Source organism: Heloderma suspectum, chromosome 3, assembly GCF_057233095.1.
Source record: "Heloderma suspectum isolate Gila_16-S chromosome 3, 16-S_ref, whole genome shotgun sequence".
In the NCBI taxonomy this organism is placed as follows: Eukaryota; Metazoa; Chordata; class Lepidosauria; order Squamata; family Helodermatidae; genus Heloderma; species Heloderma suspectum.
The window spans coordinates 32,845,350-32,870,745 of record NC_139460.1 but is presented as its reverse complement, the minus strand read 5'-3'; the positions used below and the strand labels follow the sequence as shown (position 1 = coordinate 32,870,745).

At 42.4% G+C, this 25,396-nt stretch overlaps 1 protein-coding gene across 7 annotated transcripts in view; it reads left to right on the top strand.

The window, feature by feature from the left end:
- Window positions 1-2,540: 2,540 nt before the first annotated feature.
- XPO4 (exportin 4) overlaps window positions 2,541-25,396 on the top strand; it is an 86,422-nt gene continuing 63,566 nt past the window's right edge. For 3 of the 7 annotated variants that reach the window (XR_014788999.1, XR_014788998.1, XM_084842841.1), the window contains exons 1-4: window positions 2,541-2,643; window positions 12,843-12,948; window positions 14,607-14,748; window positions 18,796-18,934. Coding sequence is in view for 3 of the 7 variants with exons in the window: in XM_084842841.1 (XP_084698967.1) it covers window positions 2,563-2,643; window positions 12,843-12,948; window positions 14,607-14,748; window positions 18,796-18,934 (468 nt within the window). In the remaining 4 variants the exon portion in view is untranslated. Of the gene's footprint in view, window positions 2,644-8,475; window positions 9,734-12,842; window positions 12,949-14,606; window positions 16,913-18,795; window positions 23,547-25,396 lie in introns of those variants that run through there. The other 4 variants (XM_084842842.1, XM_084842843.1, XM_084842845.1 and 1 more) reach the window with 4 other exon arrangements.

Here is a 25,396-nt window from a genome sequence, read left to right as displayed (position 1 = left end):
AACCAGGATCTACAAACCTTCACTGAAAGGGGCTACAGACATGTATTTCTTGAACAGGAGCCCCCTTTGCAACATAACAAAACAGTGTTGAAACTGAGAGGACTTTCAAAAGCAGTTTCTGATATTGCACAGCGTGTTGGTGTTTAAAGAAAAAAGTCAATCATGTCCTTGAGCATTCCTGAAGCTCTTCAGATCCTAGCCATGATAACTGAATTTATAGGAATAGGTGTGAAGCATAGCTAAGCTAGGAAAAAAGGATCTAACATTTCTAGTTGCTGACATATATTTAAAGGTGAAGTATGAGTCCTATATAACTGAAAATCCAAATGAAATGAATCCAGAAGGTCTAAGAAAAAATTCCAAGTTCAATTTTTGATATGAACATATGTGAAATGTAAGACATGCACAGCATCAATTAAAAAAAAAAACCCTCCACACATTACACATCTACCCTGTAGCTAGCGTCTCGAACTTCCATCTGTTGTGGGGGCAGAATGACAGCGGAGATCAACCACTTTCTTGGTGTGCATCTTAGACCACATATGCAAGATCACCCCTTTGCACTGTGATTAATCCAGAATAACTACTTATAATTATGATTCCATACTCCAAGACTGCCATCTTTATGCACACTTAGCTGTGAATAAATCCCAGTGCACTCTGTGAGACTTACCACCAAATAAACATGCATAGGTTCAGATTGCACATCACTTTGGTGTAGACTCTCCAGTAAGCATCAGAAAGTTTGAACAATTCCACCTGTAAACCTGTTTCTGACCAAAGATGTATTAGTAATTTGGGGCTGTAAGCCTAAAGAACCCCATGGGGTTAATTAATGAACCCTACCATTAATTATGTAACTGTATATAATTCAGTGCTATAAATACCAGAAAACATTTATTACATTGCAAGTGAAATGGAAATTTTGATTAGATCACTGAACAAAATCTTATCCGCCCACTTTCCATATATAAGTACAAACATTGGAACTCTCCAGTGGAGATGTTAGCAGTACCTCTTAAGATTTGGAGCCCAAAATGAGATCCCATGGATAATCACCATCATTGCGTCTACAAGGTTCATAAAGGTTGTCAAAGTGTAACTAATCAATTTCACCTTTATTGTTCATGTTGGGTCATATAAATGACAATACTACAGTACCAGCAGTCATGGGATAGCTCTGGTGATCTCCCCCACCTTCTGGCCAGGCACAAATCCATGAAGTTATAACTTTGCATGGTAAACTGAAAAAAGGCTACAATGAACTAATGATCAGTCACAATAAAGTGCTAGTTATATACCTGTCTCTTGCATCCAATGTTTTTGCTGGTGTCCAGGAAGCATACTTCTCTCTCTCTTCTACTTCTACACATATACAGGACACTGGTATCCAGTAACCCAGTGAATGGGGTGTGTTTGTGAACGAGGGTTAACATTCAAGCTTTTATTGCTTGAGATGAAAGCAGAGCCACACATCCATGCACCTTGTAAACTGTGTTTTGTATGACGTGTTTTTAGGTATACCTCGGTGCGTTGTTTCTGTATGTGAATGGGTATGTATGGGTAGGTTCCTTATTCACTGCTGCAGGTGGCTCACATGCAGATATAGTTGTGATGTGAGATAAAACAGAGAAAACTGCGATGTGAGAGAAAAGTGGAGATGCCAGGGTTTGAACCTGGGGCAAAGCATGTGCTCTACCACTGAGGTACAGCCACCCTTTGGTTTAAAAATGCTCTCTCTCTCTCACACACACACACACGGAGTGAGAGGGGATCTGTTGGAAAGGGGGGAGAGAAACAGGCTTGTTATCTTCTCCTGTGAGGGACCGTGTGCCTTTGATAATTGCACGATAAGTAGAAATTCAACAACTGCAGCAAGCTGTTAAAAAGTTGTACCTATTACATTTCTACCGGTTGCAACAGCAAATAAGGGAGAAGTATGCCAGCTAGGCTCAGGCTTACTATTGCTAAAAAGGGTCCCAGCTGGGGCTCAAGGAATAACACTCGTCTACTTTGAGGACAGTCTTTATTTTTAGCGGCCGGTGTATGGTCACTCGCACATGCAATACCTAGCTTGACTCCCTTTGTCCTAGAAAGCCGTGCCCTACGGATTCCCCACAAGTTTGGGATAGGTCGCGGTGACTCCGTGATGAGCTCTCTGCACACGCTCAAAGGCAGTCTCCACATTTACGACCCCTCGCACACACATAGGTTTCGGCCAGCAGGCTCATACCGAGGTGCGGCGAGGAAAACTGAACTGGGAGCCTCCGAGCGGAGGACATTCGGGGCTTCGGCTAACGTGCTCCTGAAGCACAGCAGCCGCGCCGCGCCGCCCCCCGGCTTCATAACTGGAAGGGAGGGTCACATTCCCACGGCCATTTCCCAGCGCGAAGCCAAAGCACCTTCCTCCGCCCTGCGCGCCTCCGACTGAGGGCCGGCCGGCGACCGCTGCAAACTAGTTCTCCTGGCGTCCCCGCCTTCCCTGCCCGCCGGCACCAGGGATTGGCTGCGCGGCCGCCTTGTCCCAGAATGCAGTGCATGGCGCGTCATTGAAGAGAGACCATGATGGCGGCGGCCGTGGCGGCGGCGGGGGGAGCCCCCGAGGTGATCGCCCAGCTGGAGAACGCGGCTAAAGTGCTGATGGTGAGGGGCGCCGCGCCGCGCCAGGGAGCGGGCGGGCGGGCGGGCGGGCGGGCGGGCAGGCAGGGCGGCCCAGGAGCGCCCAATGGGGGTGCGTGGGAAGCGGAGCCCCAGTTTTATATTTTGGGGGGAAGCCCTGTGAGTCCTCCTTCCCTGGGGAAGGCTCGCTTTAGGTGCCCCTCGGTTCCCTCTCTGGAAGTCTCCTCGGATAACCCGGCGGCGTTGCATCGCCTTTCCCTCCCACACGCTGCCTTAGAAACTTTGCAGCTGCCCCAGCCCTCCTTCCCTCGTCTGAAGCTGCTGTAGTCCTGTGCGCACTTACTTGGGAGTAAGTCCCGCTGACCTCAGAGGGACTTGCTTACGAGCAGACGCCAGTAGGACCGCGCCGTTGGCCTCTCTTGGCTTTTGTCTTCCTTCTAATAGTGAAGCTCTTGCTCCTTTCACCTCCTTAATAACCTCCGTCGCCCATCCTCGCCTTTTCTCTCCGGCACCCACGTGCGCAAATTCGTTATCACTGCTCCCACCCCCGCTTTGCTTTGTCCTGTTTCTTTACCTTTTCTCCCCCCTCCATTTAAGACATTCCTCTTACTCCCTAGGCAGCACTAGGACCTGCTAATACAAATAATACTTTTGCCAACTGGTGTATGTCCTCTTTCCTTCTTCTTTGCTACAGACTATCCAGCATGTGTTTGTGTTACATAAAGCTAAATTTCCTGTTTCATGAACTTTTTCAGTGGGCACCTAGACAATCTAGGCTTGAATGGTGAAACCTATGAACATTGTATGCAGAAGTAGAAATCTGTGTTCTTAAGAAAGCTCCTGCTCAAACAAGTTAGTCAAAGTAACTTTGTTAATTGTTGAACACCAATATTTGGAGCTATCTGTAGGTCCCATTGTGCCCTATCCTCATGTATGGTTGCTTCATTTTTGCTGAGTCTTGATGTTTTATATTTTGTGGGCAGAAGCAAGAGACTGTGGCCGTTGATGGTTATAGGGTTTTTTTTGTGGGCAAAGTGCTTTATTTTAAGTGTGTGACATGTCACATTCTCTGCATACATCTCCAAAGCACCTACAGCATAATACAATGGTATTAAAATATGTTAAAATAAAACACTACCTGCTCCCCATGTTTACAGGCAAAGCTTGAGCCAGTGTGATGCAACTTCTAAAAAAGCTAATGCGATCTTAGGCTTTGTTAACAGAAGCATAGTATCTAGATTATTAGAAGTAGTATATGCATCTGCTAAAAGTATCCTATAGCCAATACAGCTATCTCTTAAATACCTTGCCAACATGTCAATGTAGTTCTTGCTTATTCTCATAAAAATATATGAGAAGGTGAGTTGTTGGAATTCCACTTTACAAATGGGAAACTGAAGCTGAGAGAGTGACTTGCTCTAAATGGACAACCGTTATTTACTCATAGTTTTTAATCTTCAATATTAATGATTGTTGCTACATCATGTCTTTATGTGAAATGTATGAAACATAAAATTACCGTGCAAGCGACATACAATCTGAGCCCTAAAGGTAGTAGATAATGAACAGTTTATATACTAATTCCGTGGAAAACATAAACATATAGGGTGGTGTCTAATGCTGCTGTGCTCCTGCTTGATCTGTTTCACAAGTGGGATCCACCGCTTGCACATCAGAAGTCTAGCGGTTCTAAAAACAACCCCAGAAAAAAGCACAAATACTTTTTTTTCTGGATCAGGACGGGTCTGCAGAGCTTCCTTCTGCAAGTTCTGCTGCCCTACCCTGTTCCAGAAATGAGCGTTTCTGCTCATTTGGGTTGTTTTTAGAACCACTGGGCTGTCGTTGGCTAATGGTGGGTCCCTCTGGCACACGGGCAACCTTGGATACTGCCCATAATTTATTTTTACCAAGTATGTTTGTTTTTTGTATCCTGTCCTTTCTCCAATGAGGTCAAGGTGGTATATCTGTGATTATCTTTCTCTGTCTCTCCCCACCCCGCTTCCTATGAGGTAGGAAGAGAAATTTCTGAGAGACTGATTTAGCTCCAAGGTAATCCAGCAAGCTTGATGTCCAAGAGGGAATTTGAACGCAGGTTTCTCTGGTCTAGCTCTCTGTGGGCAGGAGCTAGATCTCCAGATATTTGTTCTTCAACTCTCAGAAGGCCCTGCCAGCATAGCCACTTGTCAGGAATGCTGGGAGTTGAAGTCCAAATAGATCTGGAGCTCTATTTTCTGCTTACCCCTGTTTTACACTACACTGCTGAATGTGTGGTGATCTGTAGAAAATCTGTGCAAGAATCTGATTTTTAAATGTTGAATTTAGTTGAATTTACTTCCAGGTAATCCCTTCTCCCTCCCCTGCTTATACCTGGACAGAAAAGAGAGTGGTTTAATCATACAAGGTCAGTGAGAGAACTTGGGATCCCCCAATTTGGTTGTTTGCTTTTTCCTGCTGTAAGGAATGTTGGAGCGGGACTATTCTAGCCTACTCCTGATTTCTCCCCAGGCACTATTCTAAGGGGGAATATTGCCCAACCTAGGTGCAGGCCTTGAAGCATACCTCAGTCTCAGTTGTTCCAGACTGCCTTTCTTTAACAGTGTGTTATGCTGCTGATTCCTGAGACTCTGTAGGTTGGATCCAAACTTAGTCATGCCTAGAGTAGACCCAATGAAATCAGTGGGAACCCCTATGTCCCATTGATTTCAGTGGGTCTACCCTAAGCATGACTAGGTCTGGATCCAGCCCTCTATTACTGTGTGCTAATGGTTTGACACTTCAAATAGATCTTAATGTATTTCATTTTACTGTTAAAGGGTGCCTTGTGCAGGCTATGCCCTGAAAGGCAGCCTATAAATATTTTAAATTAATAAATGGTTTTAGGATTGTAACTTTAGCCAATAGTTGTTTGAGGAAAGGATGTTAAAGAAACAGTAAAATTGCACTTCAGGTTTTTCTGAAGACTTGAAAACTCTGCATCTCTTTAAATTGTGGAAATATTTAGGACACACTACAAAGAATACTTGGCCATCCAGGCATTTAAGATTGTAGGGGTGGGAGACCTGGACAGCAAAAGTGAATGAGGTGGTTGTTAAGCTAATGCAATTGATTTTGTATTCAGCATAATCCAAAGGGAACTGAGTTCTTTTAAATGAGCAAATCCAACAAACCCTGCGTACCAATGTACACATCCATCACACTGGGCCGGTTTGCACGTCACGATAAGCCACGTTGAAAACAAGCCATGCTGCCTTGGTTTATCACTCACTAAGCTGCACTGTTGCTTGACAGACAATCAGGTGCTTGCCAGCTTGCCATGGTTTGTTTGCCACTTCATCCTTCCACCCACTCCCAGCATGTATCCCAGGGCTTTTGCTGCACAACTCTTTATACTCCTGCTGTGATGAACCCTCCCCCCTTTATTGCCTTGCAAAGCACCTGTGTTAACATATATATGGCATATCTTCAGAGTGGAGAACAGGAGGTGGGTGGGGGTGGGCTAACTTTTTAGGACAAGGTAGCTGAGGGTTTTATTTATTTTCTTCAACACTTAAAAAAAAAAAAAAGCCTCTGGCTGCTCCTCACAGCTGGGGATGAGCGACGTTCCTCTTTCTAGCACAGCTAAGCATGTATGCATGGTTGACTTACCTCTGGGTAAGTGTATAAACCCCAATTTGGGACCATGATGATTTGGGAGTGGGGATTTATGCTTCCTTTTCATGCTGAAATCCTCCCCATCCACCTCAGGGGCAGATTATAAAAGAAGGAAAAAGTCTTTTTTTTAAACATCCCCCATGGGTGGAGGAGATTTCAACAGGAAGAAGAAAGCTTAAATCCCCCCCCCCTCCTGAAGCACCATGATCCCAAAATTGGGGCAACATGTGCTTAACCAGGGGTAAATCAATCACACATACACATTTAGCTGTGCTAACTTGGCTCACAAGGGGATAAAGCTGGTCGCTGTCAAATGAAGTGCGAAGTTGGAAGAGAAAGGGTGGAGGGCACTGTGAGGAGCAGTTGGGTTTTTTGCCACTCTTGCCAGGCATCTCTGTAGCCCTTTCAAACAAGCCATGCAGAACCCATGCTGCCAGGTTCGCACATCATGACAAGGCACCCTAAAAACAAGCTACCCTGATCAACCCAACAACAAACCATGGGTTCTCAGTGTGGCTTGTGCGTGTTAACGACCCATGCTTAAGTCATTGTGCTGGATTCAGACACCATGACAAGCCACTCTGAAACAAACAAGGGTGACAACCCACCGTGGGTTGTCATGTCATGCAAACCAGGTCACTATGTACATATCTTAGGACTTCATTCTGTGATGCCACCGTGCTAATATGCAAGTCAGCGTACATGTACAACATCCAAACATTTGGTGTGTTCCTCCCATAGCACTTTCATGAAGAAGGGAGTTTCTCCTTGGCAAAATTCATGTATCTCCCAAAAAAAACACACCCCTTTCTAACAGATAGCTGTATTTTCAATATCCAATAATGCTTGTTGGATATTTGGGTGGGTTTGAAGTACTTGGCAAGAGGGTAAGGGACTGTAAATACTGATTTTTGAACACAAACCTTTTGGAAAATAAAAGCAAGCAGAATTAGGCAGGTGAAAAAGTCTGTTCTCAAATATAGCACTCTTGGGTTTTTTTTTTAAATCAGACCGTATGCAGCTTATTGCCTTTGCCACATGACTGTACAATAACAACACAGCTAAAATAAAATTTGCTTGTAGACAGTAACATCTCTAGCTGTCTAAAATTATCTTTAAAAAAAAATAATGAGAGTGCAGTCTTAGGTATGTTTAGACAGAAAAAAAGTCTTACAACTCCCAGAATCCCCCAGCCAGCCATTCATAGGGTTGTGTCCTTAGACGTGTTTAGCACCTACATGCTTAGAGAGGAGATCTTTGCCCTGTAATACTGGCTTTGTATCCACATCTCGATCCAGCTCAAGCTTGTCATCCTTGCTTTCAAAGTTCTCCATAACCTTGAACTCTTTTCTCTCTTTTATCTTTTCTCTCTTTTATCTCAGTGCATTCCTGCCCATGACCCTTGCTCCACCAGCCTCAGCTATCCAAAACTTCCCTGTTTCTTCAAAGGACATGACCCTTACCTCCTTGCTGCTCCCCAGAATACTCTGTTTGGAACTGCTTCCCAGAATACCTGCATGATGCCACCTCTCTTGTTGTTGTTGTTCAGTCGTGTCCGACTCTTCGTGACCCCATGGACCATAGCACGCCAGGCCTTCCTGTCCTGCGCTCTTACTTCTTTCAAATCCCTCCTCAAAACCCACTTTTTATGTGAGACCTTTGGCTCAACTTCCTAGTTCTCATACCCTACTGCAGGCTTTCCCAACCTGGTACCCCTCAGATGTGTTGAACTGCAAGTCTCATAATTCCTAGCCCATCCTTGCTGGGAATTATGAGAGTCACCCTCCAGATGTGATGGATTGTGCCAGGTTGAAGAAGATTGCCCTACTGCAGCTAAAACTGTAACTAAACGTATGCATGTGTAGTGGAATCAGTTGCATAGTTTTTTCCAGTTTATCTTGGTCTCTGCTTCTTCCTCCCATCTCTGTTGTTTTTGCCATGTCAGAATAAAGCTGGCATGCCACTTTAGTCCTCATAGCTTATAGCTCAATCTTTGTATGCATTTGTAAACCTGTTATCCTAAATCAGCTGCTACGACACCAAAATTTGCTGTTGGTGCAAAAAGAAAAGAAAGAAGCTTTATTTGTCCATTTTTACTCCTCCATAGCTGTTTGCTGCTGAACTTTGGAAGCAAATCACCACTCTTTTTTTTTTTTTTTTTTTTGCACCCAGCACAAATTTCGGTAGTGCAACACCAGCAGGAGTGTGGCCCATGGGAAGGTCTGGGGGAATTGAAAGTGGTCCCCAGACTCCCCAAAGTTGCCCACTCGTGTCTTAAATAGAAGCGATTTGGCTGATGTGCCAACAGTGACTCTGGCTGGACAGTGAGAGTCTTGGTCATGGTGATCCATGCTCTGGTAGTCTCCAGATTAGTCTACCTCATTGTGTTACTTCTGTTCAAAATGGAACTGTGAGATTACTTACCAAGGCTAGCTGAAGAAAATGCTTCTCACTAGTTCTTCAGCTACACTAGCTGTTGGTCTGTTTTTAAGAACAATTCAAAGCATTGGTACTTACACAAGTTCCAAGCCATTTAGGGCCTTAAAGGTATCTAAAGGACTGCCTTCTCCCACATGAGCCTGCCCAAACCCTGCAATCTTCACCAGAGACCCTTCTCCAAGTTCCCCTGCTTTTTAATGTCAAGCAGGTGATAACTGGAGGTGGAGCCCGATATGTGGAATGTACAGCCCAGAGAGGCTCACTTGATGCTGACTTGTGCTGTCTTTTCAGTGCCAAGTGAACGACTTTTTTTGCCCTCCCCAGACCTTTTAGTTATCCTGTATATTAATAGCAAACTCATTCTTTGAGTTTGGATCCTAATGAAGCCAAAATGGTACCATCCACACACAGGAGGAAGGTATCAGCAGGCTGGAGGAAAGCCCAAGGTTTGCAGAAGTTAAAAAGGGGGGGGACCACCCTAAAGGTGGGGAGAACTCCAAACATGGCTCGGAGAGGAATGAGCAGGCTCAGTGAGGAGTCTGCATGCTCAGTGGTCACAAAATGCTGTGTGTTTGGTGGTGGTAAGAAATGGAATGGAGTATCATGAAAAAGTCATGGCTCACTGGCTGGAACCCTGGACAGAAGCACTCCATGCTACAACATCTTGTTGCAGATCTTACTATGGATTTCAACTGTGTTGTACGAATACTGCTGACTACGGGATTGTTGGTGGTCTGAAACCATAGAGATTCCTTAGGAGGGTTCCTGATTGTAATGATTTTACATTTATCCCTATGATCCTATTCTTACATTTTGACAATATAGACCCCCTCTGAATTGTATCATTTTGTATGCTCTGTGGGTTTAATTATTACTATTCATGATTTGTATGCTGGTTTGACTGTATCAAGCTATTTGTAATTCTTCTCATTAATCTTTGCAGCATCACAATAGAGGGTGTCATTATTGACATTGGCCTGGCTGAATAGAGATCTAGTCTAGACAAAGCTTTCCAGAGTTCAAGGTGGTCTTATTTTTTAAAAATATTGCTTCTCTGCCCTGTTATGACCTCTTTGTCCATGCTTTTCTAGATAATACGTTTGTGAAGTGTTTGCTTGTTTGCCCTCAAGTATTATTTTGTTTCTTACCGTAGAGTGTTTGAGTAGGTTGTCTTTTATTGACTTGTCCTCTTAATAAAACTGTAGAGCACTCTCTTATTATCATTTGCAGTAATGAAAACATGCTCGCCTACTTTTGCCAGTGTAGACATTCCTAAGTCTTTCAGTCTCCTTTCCTAAGAAACATACTCATTCTAACTGTGAGCTGGGGCTCTGAGTTAATAATTATTTGTCAGTGAGTCATAATAGTGATGTTTTACAATAGCAAATAATATTTGATTTGGAAGTGATCAGTGCGGTTGTAGGTTCCTTTTGAGGGGTAGGCAGAGGGTGTGCGTGTGTGCTAAATAACATACACACCTAGGTCTTGCAGGTTAGACAGTAGTTTGAGAGTCAGTCTTGGTTAGTTGAAATTTCATCTGATGAGAAATTACTTGATCACCAGGAATCCTGGAATCCACAGTGTGTGTTCAGACATGTAAGCTATCTGTGCCTCCTTGTGTCTGTGATGATCTGATGTGCCTTTTGGTTCGGAAGATTTGTTATCTACTGCTTGTAAAATAAGATTCTGAAGGTATATTATTAGTAGCATGTACTGTATATATAGCAGAGCACTGACTTAACATGCAGTACAAATACAGCATGCTTGCAATTAGCTACTTGGCCAGTCTTCTGGAAGAAGTTTACCCTTGAATACAGGAAACTGAAATGTCCCATGGGGATTGAACCCTGTGCATGACTACTGTAGCACTACCCCGCATTTGCACAGTGCCATGCCATGATGACTCCCACATCTGGCTCATTCTCCCTTCTAGCCTTTTGTCACCCCTCCCTTGAGGACAGCCCTATGTGACGCACTCTGGACTGATTACAGGACTCCGTGAGTCTTCCCATCTTAGAACACTTGGCTTTTAGGCTGGGACTGAGAAAGGGACAGCCCTATGCACATTTATTGCAAAGCCCTTTAACTGGGTTGTGCTGTGTAGATCGCAAACAGCTTGGGAGAATTCCATAGGGGAAGATGGGACAGGAGACAGTGTTGTCTGGATGAGTGAAGTGGGAGGTGTGATACATTCTCCTTTATAGTATCGAATGATCTGTACAGCATCTAAACTGTTAGGTAAGCAGACATAATTGGTCAGTTCCCCTGTGTTGCATGTTTTCATAGTTTTAATTTGGAAAGTGCTGACATAACACTAGAGGGCAGTATACCACCGCAGATACCTTGCCCCCAACTATTTGGAAGTTTACGTGTCTTATTCTCAGTTTTGCAGTATTGCTATGCTGTTAAAGAAAACCTGACGTTCTAGGAAATACGCTATTGCTGTATTTGGATTTCTCCTACTTAAGCATCATATGTGTCTTTGCTGCAATCACAGTTAGCTGCGAATGTTTGTTCTTGGAAGGAAACAGTTTGCATGGAGCAAGGTTAGCCAGTTGACAGCTTATATAGCTGGAACCAGCAATCTTTTCTGGCTCCTATCAGCCCTGCAAGATTCTAATCCAGGTGTTTCAAAAACATTTCCCACCATTTTACTTCTAAAGAAAATAATGTTTACTTTACAAACACTTGAGAAAATCTGCAGTTCAGAGGTGTGTGTTTTGGATCTTGTGCCCTGGCCAAGTACATGTGTAGGTGATATTAAAGGGCAATCCTATTCCTATGTAGATGGGGGGAAAGGTCCTACAGCTTCAAGCATTCCCCAGCCAGCTATGTTGCCTGAGAACTGCATGAACTGAAAGGAGCCTTACAGATGACTGCTTGGAAGATCTTGTTTATGGCACAATATAGTGCAGCAGCATCTAGCCCAGCTTCCCCAGATGGGTGCTCTCCAGATGTTTTGGACTTCAAAACCCATCAACCCCAGCTAGCATGATCAGTGGTCAGGAATATTGGGAGTTGTAGTCCAAAACAGCTGGAGGGCACCAGGTTGGAGAAGGTTGATCTAGGCCATTATATCTCTACTCTTTACCTACCTAAGAGGTTATTCCTTCTGGATGACACTGAGCCTGATCTAAAAAAGGGTCACATTGCAGCAAAATACATCTGTAGACCACTATCTAGGAAACAGAATATGTCTTGAAAATAGAGAAGGTGGCTATCCTTGATATATTTGACAGCATATGATAGGGCTTTTAACGGGTCCTTGGATTTCTTATTGTTTGTTAAAACTGTTGATTGTTAAAATATGTATATAGTATAAAATGGTTTTGATATTATGCTGCTGTATTATATTAGGGTTCTAATCTTCGTAAACCACCCAGAGAACTAGGTTTGTGCCCTGGCTGGTGTAGTCTGTTAAAGCCCCAAGGTCATGAGTAAGTCCCAGTGAAAGCAATAGGAGTTAGTTGCCACTAACATGTTCTGTTAGTCTCAACAGGCATGGCTAACTTTGCTTGGATTTGGATCTAAATTGGTGAATTTCAGGGTGACTTTCTATTATGGCTCATTGGGTGAAAGAGCTTACCTCCACATCTAAACATTGGGCAGTTCTGTTCTCGCCTCCCTCCTTAGTTTCTGGGAGGCATTAGGAACGGTCTCAATAGGGCATGGAGATGAGCACAATTACACTTCCAGTCTGATGACTTAGGCATGGATGTAGCACATCTTCAGAGTCTGAGTGAGAGCTAGTGTGAAGTGGCTAATGCTGAGCAGTAAGCTGCGTCTGACAGTGCGTCTGCTTCCTGCTAGTTGCCCAGGTTGGTCTGGATTGGGTGGACTGATCAAGATGGGGTGCATTTATGAACATGCCTTGTGGGAATGGGTGACTTTTAGACCCTCCTGTCTCTGATTCTAAAACTTTTAATCAGTTTTTGAAGTTCTTTCAGCTGAATAAGCCATTAGCTGTATGTTAACATGTAAAAAAATTACGTTAGTATGTATAAAAAAAAAAAAAGTACTTGTCCTTCCATACATGAAATCAAGGGCTCATGATTATTCTAACATGTGCTTTTCACTAGAAATGGCAACTCTCTGGATACCATAAATAGAAACAAACTTTCTTTTCTCTTTAGGCACCACCTTCCATGGTCAATAATGAACAACGTCAGCATGCCGAACACATATTCTTATCATTTAGAAAATCAAAATCGCCATTTGCTGTTTGTAAGCATATTTTAGGTAAGTCGGATGCGTGTATTCAGTTGCCTGGTGTTTCACTAAGGCAGGTGAAGCAGCGTATTAAGGTACATGACTTGCCTTCCGGAGTGTGTGCGTGAGAGAGATGTGGGTTTTTTCAGGCTGCAGTTCTATGCATACTTATGAGGGAGTAAGCCCCATTGATCTCAGTGGGATTTGCTTCTGAGTAAACATGCTTAGGGCTGCATTGTCGGCCTTTGATTCAGGGGTAAAAAACTATTGATTTCTGAAAGTGAAAATGGGGACCTAAGGGCTCCCCTACTCCGCTTCTGTGCCAGCTGTAGTAAACACTGCTCCAGTTCAGTTTATCTAATTCTGCATAAATTCAGTAATACTACCCTGGTATCCGGTGCAGCATTTTGTTCAAATTGGTTGCTTTTATGATGATGATTTTTTTTAGTCTGTTTAAAATATTTCTGTGCATCTTTTCCATGAATGGTGCTTGAAATGGCTTGCAATATTTTTAAAAAGCCCATAAACAGAATCAATAACAGTTTAACAAACTCGTATTTAAAAGGGCAGCTGAAAAACAGCAGTAAAGCATTATCAAAACCAAGTCCAAGAGAATAAAGTGGTCTTCACCTGGCACCTAAATTATGGCAATGTGGTTGCCAAGTGGTTTTCTCTGGGGAGGATGTTCCAAAGAATGATGTCACTGTAGCAAAGGTGACTGTAGTGTCTAGCCAGCACCCACCTAACGTGAAAAAGTGGGGGCACCCAGAGAAGGTGATCTGAATGCCAGGCAGATTCGGCCCTTTCACAGGATTTGTTTATGGGTTTTATTTATATTTGTGAGCCCTCTTTATTTCTGAAGGAACACTGGCAATACATTTTAATATGCACAAGTAATGAAAAGGAGAGTGTTAATAGTGTTATTGACAGGAGAAGATTAGTAGAATAGCAGCCTCAGCAGCCTCCGAGCAGGACACAACATTTGCACTGCTGGTATAATGTATCCCACCTCATATCGCTGTTTTTCCTTCTGCTGGCATGTGTTTGCAAGAGTGGAACGCTGCAGCGCCTTCCCTGCCACCCTCATGTGGGTTGCTGTGTAGTTCTGGCAGGAGAAAAGAAATTGTGAATCCTCCTTTAATTCACCCTGTTGCAACTGGCTGCCTGTTCTGCCCTACATGGTTGGGGGAAACCAAAATATTATGACATGATGGTGGCCACGTTATTCTGTTTGGGGAAATGTTTTCTAAATATCTTCTAGCATGTGTTAACATATGGTGCTGACATTGATGTCTTTTAAACGAGTGTTTAAGTTTTATTTATTCCAAACTGTTTTTAACTGGTCTCTGTGTTCTGTATTTAATTACTGCTAGTTTTAACTGCTGATGCTAGTTTTTAAACAACTTATTTGTGCTGTTGGGTTATTCGGGTGATATAATTTTTCTCTGCCCTAATATTTTTAGGTGTGTTCGTTTTTTGAGATTATGATTTTATGTTTATAATATGTTGTTATAGATTGTTTTAATATGTTATGCATTGTCTTGAGAGGGGTAACCCTGAAAGGTAACCTATACATAAAGAAAGAAAAATAAATTCAGTTGTTTTTCTCTTGGTGGATTTGTGCAAATAATGCCTTTTAGGTATGTGATTATGGATTGTGAACTTACAATTTTGGATCTCTCTGGCAGAAACTAGTAAAGTGGACTATGTCCTTTTTCAAGCCGCCACAGCGATAATGGAAGCAGTTGTACGAGAATGGATTCTGTTGGAAAAGAGTAGCATTGAGTCACTACGAACATTCCTTTTAGCATATGTCTTACAGAGGCCAAAGTAAGTGCAAACCATTTGTGAGAGTGCCTGATAAGGATTCTGAGAATGTTGTAAGCATTCTTAATCAAATAAATGAAACCCATTCAGTAATAAAGTGTCTTCTGTTTTCATGGCAAAGAGACTAAAGCTCAGTGGTAGAGCACGTGCTTTGTGTGCAAAAGGTGCCAAGCTCATTCCCTGGCATCTCCCATTAACAGTGTCAGGTAGCAGATGACAGGAAAGACTCTCTCTGAGACCTCCGAGAGCTGCCGCTAGACAATTCTTGGGTAGATGGACCAATGTACTGACCTGGTATGAGGCAGCTTCTTATGTTCGTATGCATGCCAGTAACTAGTTTTCTTTTTATTGTGAACTGCCACTTAGATTCTAACTTAAAGTTGGCTAGAGCACAAACTATGGAATTCACTACCACAAGACGTAGTGATGGCCACCAATTTGGACGGCTTGAAAAGGAGATTGGACAAATTCATGGAGGAGAAGGCTATCAATGGCTACTAGTCCTGATGGCTATGTGCTACCTCCAGTACCAGAGGCAGTATGCCTATGTACACCCGTTGCTGGGAAACATGGGTGGGAGGGTTCTGTTGCACTTGTGTCCTGCTTGTGGGTTTCCTGTTGTCAGATGGTTGGCCACTGTGTGAACAGAATGCCGGACTAGATGGACCCTTGGTCTGATCCAGCATGGCTGCTCTTACGTTCTTATCCTATGGGATTGCTGCTCTGTAGACAGAGGGCTCTGATCTCAGAGCCCCTCATCTATCCAGAGCCTTGCTGCAGGAGCCATGCATAGCGGAGAAACGAGTGAGCTCTATTTGCCTCCCATTCTTCCTTTAAAACCATTTTTAGCTAGATGGGCCTCTGAGGCTGTCTAACTGGCTTATCTTCCTGGGACCAGGGGTAGAGAGGCTTTAGGTTCCTGCAGAACCTGTCCTCTCCCTCCCTGCCTACTAGCATGTTGTGCCCCCTTTCCTCCCTCCTCATCTTCTTCTGAGGCTGCTATTGCAACCTTAGAAGGAGGAGCCATCGCAGAGATTTCCAAAGTGATTGGGAGTTGGGGGAAGATCCACGATTGGATCTCCTCCTCCATGCTCGTAGCTCTGTTTACGGGTGCGGTGGAGAAGATCCACAGCATCCTATGGCGCCCCAGGTGCCATCCAGGGCCAGTGGGTTTGCGTTGCTCATGAAGAAAGAGAAACTCGCATTGATTGTCAGTTTTTCATTCATTCTTCCATTCAAATTTCTGGATTTTCTTAAAAAGAAAAACTTTGATTTATATCCTGCCTTTCTTTTTCAATGGAAAAACTGAAGGCAGAGAAGAAAAGCAATATAAAATGCAAATAGGGCTAATGGAAGAGGCCTCTGTCTCCCTCCCCTGCAGGATGCCTAGGGACTGAGGAGCAATGAGAAAGCAGAACAGAGAGAATACAGGTTTGGATTCAAATGTTGCATGAGCGGAAGGATCTTTTCCTCCATCCCAAGCCTCACTGTATTGTTGGGAGATCTTTTTGAGCAGTGAGGGATATAGAATGGAAGAATTGCCCAAAATGAGGTGGAGGCACCCCCCACTACAGCCTCCTGTGCCACAGTCTGCACTGTTCAGGAGGGTCCCCCAACACTCCAGAGGGGCTTTTGGGTTGCAACAGCGGGAAGAGGGTAAATACCCTTTCGTGAACAGTGTTTTGGTACAACCAACAGTGCAGATTGCAGACAAGAAAAGGGCTTTATAGTAGCCATTCTCAACCTGGTACTCTCCAGATGTGTTGAACTACAATTCCCACCACCCCCAGACAGCATGGCCAAGGATTGGGCTGTCAGGGATGATGGGAGTTGTAATGCAACAGATCTGGAGGGCACCATGTGGCTGCTACACAAGGTAACTTGATCCTTGGCTTGGTGTTACCCACAATTAGTTCCTCCAAAGTTTTTAAAAATTCTTTACTAGAATAATAATTCCTAGAGTTTCATTTATCCTTTCTTTTTCTCTGCTACGGTTTCTTCTCCAGCTCTTTGAAACTTCCAAATTCCAGCAGTAGTTTCTCCAGCTGCAACTCTCATATCCTTCTGAAGAGATTTAAGTTTTCAAAAAAGGCACGTGTACCAGATTTGACCCTAAAATGTATTTTCCTTCCTCCATAGAAGTTACTTGCAATATTCTTTTAGCAAGGTACAGATTGAGGCAATTCTTAATTTTTTGATATGTTGAGACTAGACGATACATTTACAGTTCAGCTCTGAGGAATAGAGTAGTGTGATTTGTGTGAGCTCTGACTACAGCTAAAGAAGTTCATTAGGATCAAGCTGCCATGACAGAAGGGGATGGAAAAGAGACATTGAAAAGCATGAATGGAGATTTTATTGACATCCTGACTCAAAACACATTTACTTGGAGGCATTCAGCTGATTTCAGTAGAACTCACTCCTGTATAACCAATTTTAGGATTTCAGCCTTACTGGTAATAGTTTGTATGTAGTGGTGTATATAAAAAGCCAGTAGATGTCTAAGCACCTCAGAGATGATGACAGGAATGGAATATGCTTCACTTTAATTTTTATAGAGATTTTGGGGACATTGCAAAGCCATTGACCTTAAAGATTCAACTAATTAATTGAAGTGTTTTAGCCCACTTGTCAGCTGGACAAGGCCTCCCAGAGCAGCTTACAAAAATCAGTAATAAGACAGGCCCTGCAGTCTAAAAGGCAGAACTCAAGAGGAAAAGAGATTGGGAGGGAAGAGGAAAAAACCCAACTCTGGCAGTAGTTCACAGTCACGAAGACAACTCAAGAACGTAACATCAGAATCCTTCCAACAGGGCAGTTAGTGATGGTTGGCCCTGGGAGAGGGGCAGCAGAGTCCAGCTGGAGGAGGCCCTGATGTCTCTTTCGCCTGTCCTCCTTGCTCTTCTGTACAAAAAAGTTGTAGGGATCTGTTGAGTCATGCAGACTCTGAAGCCTGCTGAGAACGAAACATAAGGCTTAAATTAAGACAGCATCATAACCTATTTCCAGTTCTAAATATATTGCAATACAGGAGTGGGGGGATGGGGAGGAAGCAGAAGAGACTCTTTTACACACAAGGCAGCACAGTGCTCAATAGCAATGGCAGTGCAGCCTGATCTTACGCATATTTATTGGGAAGTAAATCCTAGTGTATTCAGTGGGGCTTACTCTCAGGCCCTAGCTCTGTTACTTGCAGGCTAACATTATAGTCCTAAGCATGATTACTCAAAAGTTAATCTCACTGAATTCAGTTGGGCTTCCTTTGAAGTAAGTGTGTTTAGGATTGCAGCATTAGTCCCTTAGAGCACTTGCATAAAATATGTGGAGTATGTGAATGTGATCAAGTAAGCTCTTGCCTATGTAATCTCATGCCACAATAAATTTGTTAGCCTTTAAGGTGCCACAAAACATCCGGCATTTTTCTGCAGCAGATGTATGTGGTTACTCTTCTAGAATTTGTAGCCTTTTGGCTTTAATTTTGTTAATCACATCCACGTAAGGTAGACTGTGTCTGCATAATTCAACAATGTATTTATTATAGATTGCATTTCAGCCATAACTACCAACTTATAGTTTCCAATTCACAATTATAGTCTTAAAGTAAATCTGAAAACGAATAGACAAAAGGATGATCAAATATCAGCAAGGGCAGGACTAAAATCTAATGGCTGATGCAAATAAAGGGATTGTAAAATCACCAGAACTTAGTTCAGCCAGATGGAGGCTGTCTATGCTAGTCATAGCAGTCATGGGAATTATTAATGTATGATCCAGGCCTCAAGCACCAAAGAAGTTGGCCATCCTTGTAATGGTTTAAAAGAAACATATTTCAGAAATTGTAGTTAATACTCTGATAACACACTGCAGTTACTTAGAGCAACAGCAGACCAAAAAAACCTTCAGCCAAGATGCTGGGGCACAGATAGTGTCGGCCCAACCTGCTCCTGCACTCCAAGAGCAGTACAATTAAGGTTTTGCTTTGAAAACGTTAGAACGGTTGTCTTGGTCAATGTTGACGCTGAATATATATATATTTCATTATATTTGCAGCCTCCAGAAGTATGTACGGGAGCAGATATTATTAGCAGTAGCAGTAATAGTGAAACGAGGGTCCTTAGACAAATCAGTTGAATGCAAGAGCATTTTTCATGAAGTCAGCCAGTTGATAAGCAGCGGTAACCCCACTGTGGTAAGTTCTTGCATTTTAAATTTATTTTAACTACTGCACAGACCATTCCTTGTAAACTTAGACAGTTAAACTTTAATCCAGTTAACGTCACCATGTGGCCTGGTTTACATATACAGCAGAATGATGTTGTAGAGGTGACTGTGCTGCTTCAGTCCGCTGCTGGGGAGCCATAAATTTGAATGCTGCCCTACATTAAAACCAACCAAACAAAAAGTCCCTGCAAGTAGAAAGTTAGCATAACAGGGAGCAGGCTGGTGTAGAACCTTTGTCCCAGCTGTGCTAGATTTTTATTTGCAGGAGCTTTAAAAACCTGTAGTCCAAAGAGTTACAGCCCACTCTGACCTGGTTCACACGATCCCGGTGTGGTTAACAAGCCACGGTGGCTTGTTAACCCTGCCGTGTGTGCCAGTTGCGTGCCAGCTGGATTTCCCTAATTAACCATGCTGGCTGGCTTGCTGTGTTGTTCAAACCTGAGCAGCATGGCTTGTTTGAGGGGGCAGCAACCCTCAAATAACTCATGGGCTGTTGTTGAGTTATTTGTGGGTTGCTCCCCCCACCCCCCGGCTGCCATGCTGCCTGTTTGGATGACATGGCAAGCCACGCCAGCAAGAATAATTAGGGAAATCCAGCCATCGTGGCTTATTTCCCTCCCTGCAATTGTGTGTACTGGCCCTGCACAACCCGGAGGGTTGCATATTCACTATGGTGGCCTCACGTGCCCTGCACGCACCACAGCCTTACCATGCATGGGTCAGATAACCTACGGAGGGCTCTCGTGTTGTGCGAACAGCCCCACTATATTGGCCCAGCCTTTTCCTTACAAAAAACAAAGTAGCGACCAAAAACACAATACCCATGACTGATAGGTCAAAGCAAGGTTTGATAGTTACTGAGCAGAAAAAAACAAATTTAAACTTTTTTACATCCAATTTTTGGATTTTTTTTTTTGCATCCATTTTTATCCTCCCTGCTATATTTCCTTTCTGTCTGAACTAACTCCTCTGCCTTGCTTGGCCCAGCGCCTCCACCACAGAAGCACAGAATGACAATCCAATCTGCCCTGTGCCTTTAGTCAGAGAAACTGAAAGCTCAGGACTTTCAGAAAACAAGAGCTGCTAGTTATATTGGGCAGAGACATTTTCATGAGTGGAAAAACTGAAATTGATGCCCATATTTGATTGGTAGGCAACTTTATTATTTTTATGACACTGTAAGTGTAGATTTAACATTTTTATGATGATATTTAATTAGAGCTATGTTATTTTTAAGTGAGAGAAATTTAGCATTTTATGATTTTTAAAAGAAAAAATCTATTTGAATTTTTCAAAATCTGATTATTTTTATCCACCCTGTCCACCACCATCTTCTGCATACGTAGTAGGCCAGGCCTGAGTTGCTGTTTTGAGAAGAAGTTCTCCATGAAATGGAAAAATGGACTGTGAAATGGGCTTTAACAATTGCAGTATGGCAATAAATTAAATCCTAATATGCTGGCACCAACTGAAACCAGTGGGCTTGGACTCAAATTTGCACTTAAGTTGGGTCATGGTTATTGAGGGTGGGGGGGTGAGACATCCCTGTGATGGAGCTCCTTGAAGCTGCCTTTGGTTTGGTGCAGGTTCCTGCATGCAGGTCTTCTGGGGGAATGGGCTTTTCTGCAGGATCCCAGAGCTCTTCTTCTCTCCGGGTTCTGGGTCAGATGGGATCCTGCCATAAATGCAACATGAATGGCTTTTGATTATCATTGCGATTCATTATAGAGTTCCCAGTCAAATTATTCATTTGAATGTTAAGGTGGAAGCACTGAACCCATCTGAAGGACCGCAACAGTTTACTATCAAAGTGGATTTTCCATTAGTCGGCATCGATTCCCTTGCACTCAGTTCATTTTACATCTGTCCCTCGCTCTACCCTGTCTGTGGTTCAGCTGTTGGAATTGTCTGAGGAAAGACCTTTTCCATTCCCTGGGGAAGTGGTGCGGTTGGGCAGAAGGGGTGTGTGCAGGCACAGAACTGAAAATGGCAATACAAAATTTACTCATGTTACATTCTTAGAATCCAATGAGGAAATATCCTCCACCCTCTCATGAAGCTCTAAATAGATTTCCAGCACCTTATTTCCACTTGTGCCTTTAGTTCAATTCCATATGCTGTGCCAGAAGATAAGGTTTAAAATGTTCCGTTGTGGAAATGAGTTATCTATATTTCGAACTGAAATCTTTAGTAACACAAGCCGAAGAATGTTGAGACGCTTACCTTCCACTAGTGCTTGCTCAAAGATGAGATTTTTGATTCTCCAGATGAAATCGGTGCCATGTGCTTAGTAAGAAAAGAAAAAGAACCCTAAAGGGGTGTAGTGAGAGTAACACAACTTGTATTTTTCGTAGCATCATGATACAATTATTTATAAAAACCATTGCCTGGAAGGATGGCAACCACAGCCTTATTCTGATACTTAAGTCCAGATTTCCTGTTTGTCTAAACAATGAATTATTTCATTCAGAATACAAGCAATTGTGGATGGCTGTATTTTGCCAAAGTATTGTTGTTTTTAAAAGTGCAATATATATCCCATCTGAGAATAATTTGAATCTTCTTTAGAGGGTAACATTGGTGAAGTGGGATAAGAACGATGTTCACACCTTCACTGCTTCCCACCCCGTGCCATTTCTTTTTTGGCCAAGAGAAAGCAGGAGCCTTAAGCTTCCTCCATTCCAAGACTGGATCATATTTCCTTGCTAGCTTCCATGTGTCCACACTCCCTTTTGCTCAGTACAGGTCATTCTGCCTGCCCCAGCTTTCCTTCAGTCTTGATGTATTCTTCTGGAATTCTAGCTATACTCCCATTGCTGTTCTGATAACTGCTTTTGCTACTTGTGATTAGCCATGTTCCAAAATGCACTGAAAGGTCAAGGGAACAAAATTAAATAGTCATTTGGAATTCTTGGACCAGTGCAGACTAATTTTTTTCCGAATTGTTGAGAAAATTCAAGGTTTCTCTCCATTGCTTTGCGAACCATGTACTCTCGTTATCATCATTTTCATTTCTATACTGCCCAATAGCCGAAGCTCTCTGGGTGGTTCACAAAAATTACAAATCATATATACAAGGTAATAAGATATAATATAAAATCTTTAACATACAAAATGTAAAAACAATTTCAACAGCTAAAACAGTTACTGTAAGATACTGAACCTGATAAAAACAACTGACATAAATGCCTCATCAGATGCCATCAAGTGCCTGGGAGTAAAGGACAGTTTTAAACTGGTACTGAAAAAATGTCAATGTTGTCACTAGGCAGACCTCAGCGGGGGGAGCATTCCATAACCGGGGGCCACCACCAAGAAGGCCTTCTCCCTTGTTGCCACCTTCCAAGCCTCCCTCGGAGGAAGTACTCAGTGGGAGGTATCAGATATTGATTGTAGTGTCTGGGTAGGTTCTTGTCGGGAGAGGCGCTAGTAGAGGGATAGGGTGCCTACCTCTGGAGTAGTGTGTATATGTGATAATTTATCCCATTTCCCAATCATAAGTTTAGTTTGTTCTTAGTCTATCTAGACAATTTAAGGGTGCAATCCTATGCATTTTTAGACAGAAAAAAGTCCTACAACTCCCAACATTCCCCAGCTGGCACCCTAACTAACTTGCACCCTAACCTGATCTTTTCTATTGTTTGAACAGAGGGAGAGGGAAGTGTTCCTTTATTTTTGTGTCCCCCCTTCTCTAAACACTACAATAAAAACCAAACCAAGTTACTATTTAGGTTGTGTAAAATAGCTGGAAATAATTGTATGAGGATTCATGTATGCTTGCAGAACTAAGGATGGTTATAATTCAGCAATGATGTAGTGTTAACTATACAGTCTTACGGAAGTCTGTCCTCCTTTTCCTCACCCGCTGGACACCCACTTAGCATGGTTAAAATACGCTTCCCGCATAGTGATCACAGTCATGGAAGTTTAAAATTATAGTCTTATAAAAGTAGTGTTGAAGTAGAGATATACAATTTCCCGGAAGTTTGAAGCCATGGGGGAAAAATGTTTTTTTCAGGAATACTGAAATTCTGTGAAAAATAGAAAAAAAAGCATTACTCTTTTTTTTAGCACCCTTTACAGATCTAAAGTCACTTTGTTGCTTTAGGAGAGCCTTTCCCCAGCCTGGTACCCTCCAGATATTTTGGACTTCAGCTTCCATCAACCTCAGGCATCATGGCCAAAACATCTGGAGGGCACCAGGTTACAGAAGGCTGCTTTAGGAGCATAAAGAAGTCTTCATGTTCCTAAAGTTGTGTTATGTATAACTTGGTTTGCTCATAAAATTATTATATTTTAAAACCTTTAAAAGTAAACTCTGTTAGTAAGTTTGTAATTATTGTTTGAATAAACTATTCTTTTAAATTTAAAATACCAGACATAACGATTTTATGAGCAAACCAAGTTATACGTAACATATTTTACATTCCTATTTTATGTCTGACCAGAGACAGAGCAAACCAAGTTATACGTAACATATTTTACATTCCTATTTTATGTCTGACTACTTCAGCAAGTAGTTCCTGAAACATCTGGATCATCCCAGAAGTCAGAGGAAGCAGGAAGAACTGGAGGCAGAGGTAGACTGGCATACAGAATCTGTTCCTTTTGTAAGGAAGTTTAGGGAAATTCCTAAACCTGTTCCTGTTTGTGGGGTAGGGAAATCTGATCTCAAGGAAAAGCTACTGCAATTTTATTTAGCTGTGAAAGACTCGGTTTAGGAATTGTAAGCAACCATATTTAATTTAAGAACCTTTAAGTAATCTCTGTGTATTATTTGAAGAGTGACATTGTATTCATTTTTGTAAATGATTTCTGTTAATAAGCATCTTATTTTTTACTGATTTTGAAAGGTTGTCTCTAGTGGTGGTGTGAATCCCATGCCTACACCATAGGAACCAGGTTACTGAATTTCTTTTAAGTGGAGAGAGTTTATTCTAGTGGCAGTAGTTAAAAGGTTTTATTGCTGAGGCAGCATTCCCTAGTGGTGAGGGCTAATTGAGAACTATATTAAAAACTGGCAGTGAGTTCTGCAGACCCAAACCTCAAAGTTAATTAAAAAGAAGAGGAAACATAAGTGGGATAATAATCCACATACTGTTTTGGTGACACTGGTGGGATAACCTACAGTGTTTTTTTCACATGTGGATTTTAGAGTAGAACTACATTAATTGACTTCTGCAGCGTATAACCAGGACAAGCCCAGAAACCCAGGACTCTGTAGACCAAAACACACAAACTGTCAAGAATGCACATTTTCTTCCATATTATGATATGGTGACTCTACTCACATATTGGGAAACTAAGCATTACTTGGAGCATCCCTAAATGTCTATCAGGGAAAGATACATTATATCAATCATTTTAATAAGAAATGGAAGAAATAACTATGCTGGGAATCTTACAGAGAGGATTAAAAAAACATTTTCCCCCATGGCTTCATTATTCCAAGACATTTTACATCTCTAGTCTTTCTATAAAAGTCTTATTACCTAGTTTTTACCTAGTTTTTGTGGGGAGTAAAGACTGGACAACAATAAACAAACACCTTGTCTTAAATTCTAAGAGAGCCTTTCATAATCCAAAGCTGTTCAATTTTTCCAGTTTTTCAGAAAAAAACAAAAATGGTCCTTGGAAGAAAACAGGAAAAAAAGTTTTTATCCTGAATTGTTCTCATTTTTTTCTGGGCCTTCACATCTGTAGTTGGAAGAGCTTAGGATGAGACTTTCAAGTTCTGTTTTATCTTTCAAGGGTTCTAATAGGCTGTGCAACTGGAAGAGAGAGGGAAGCTTTATACCAGAGGCTGTTGGACTAGCCTGGTAGCAATTGAAGAGGCCTCCGATTCATACCTTGCAAGAACTGCGAGACAAAACAGCACTTTGTTTTGGGTTTGTTTGGTTCTTTAGCAAAAACGGAAACTACCATCTGTGATGGAGAGCAGTGCCGGATAGCATTTGTATTCTTGGAGGCTGCTCTATTCTCCAGGTCAACCTTCCCCAGTCTGATGCCCTCCAGATGCAACTCCCATAATTCCAAGCCACAATTGGCCACACTGTCTGCTGATTATGGGAGTTGCAGGCCAACGCATCTTGAGGATGTCAGATTGGGGAAGACTGCACCTGGGGGAAGTGTATCTTGCCACACCAACTGATTCCCTCACGGAGTGGTCAGTCTCCACAATGAAGTTGTTTTTCATTGAACAGAAAATGCTTCTCAGTTATGGAGTGCATGTACCCTGGCGTAGCATTTCATGCAAATAGGTACACTTTCTTTTCTTTTTTTTAAGTATTTATTGATATTATCAATAATACAATAGCTTTCCACAAGATAATAAATATCAACAACCTATAGATATATACTATAGCATTTTACAATATATGATCCCTTAACATATTCTTACCAAATTAGATTGTATCCAACAACATATTGG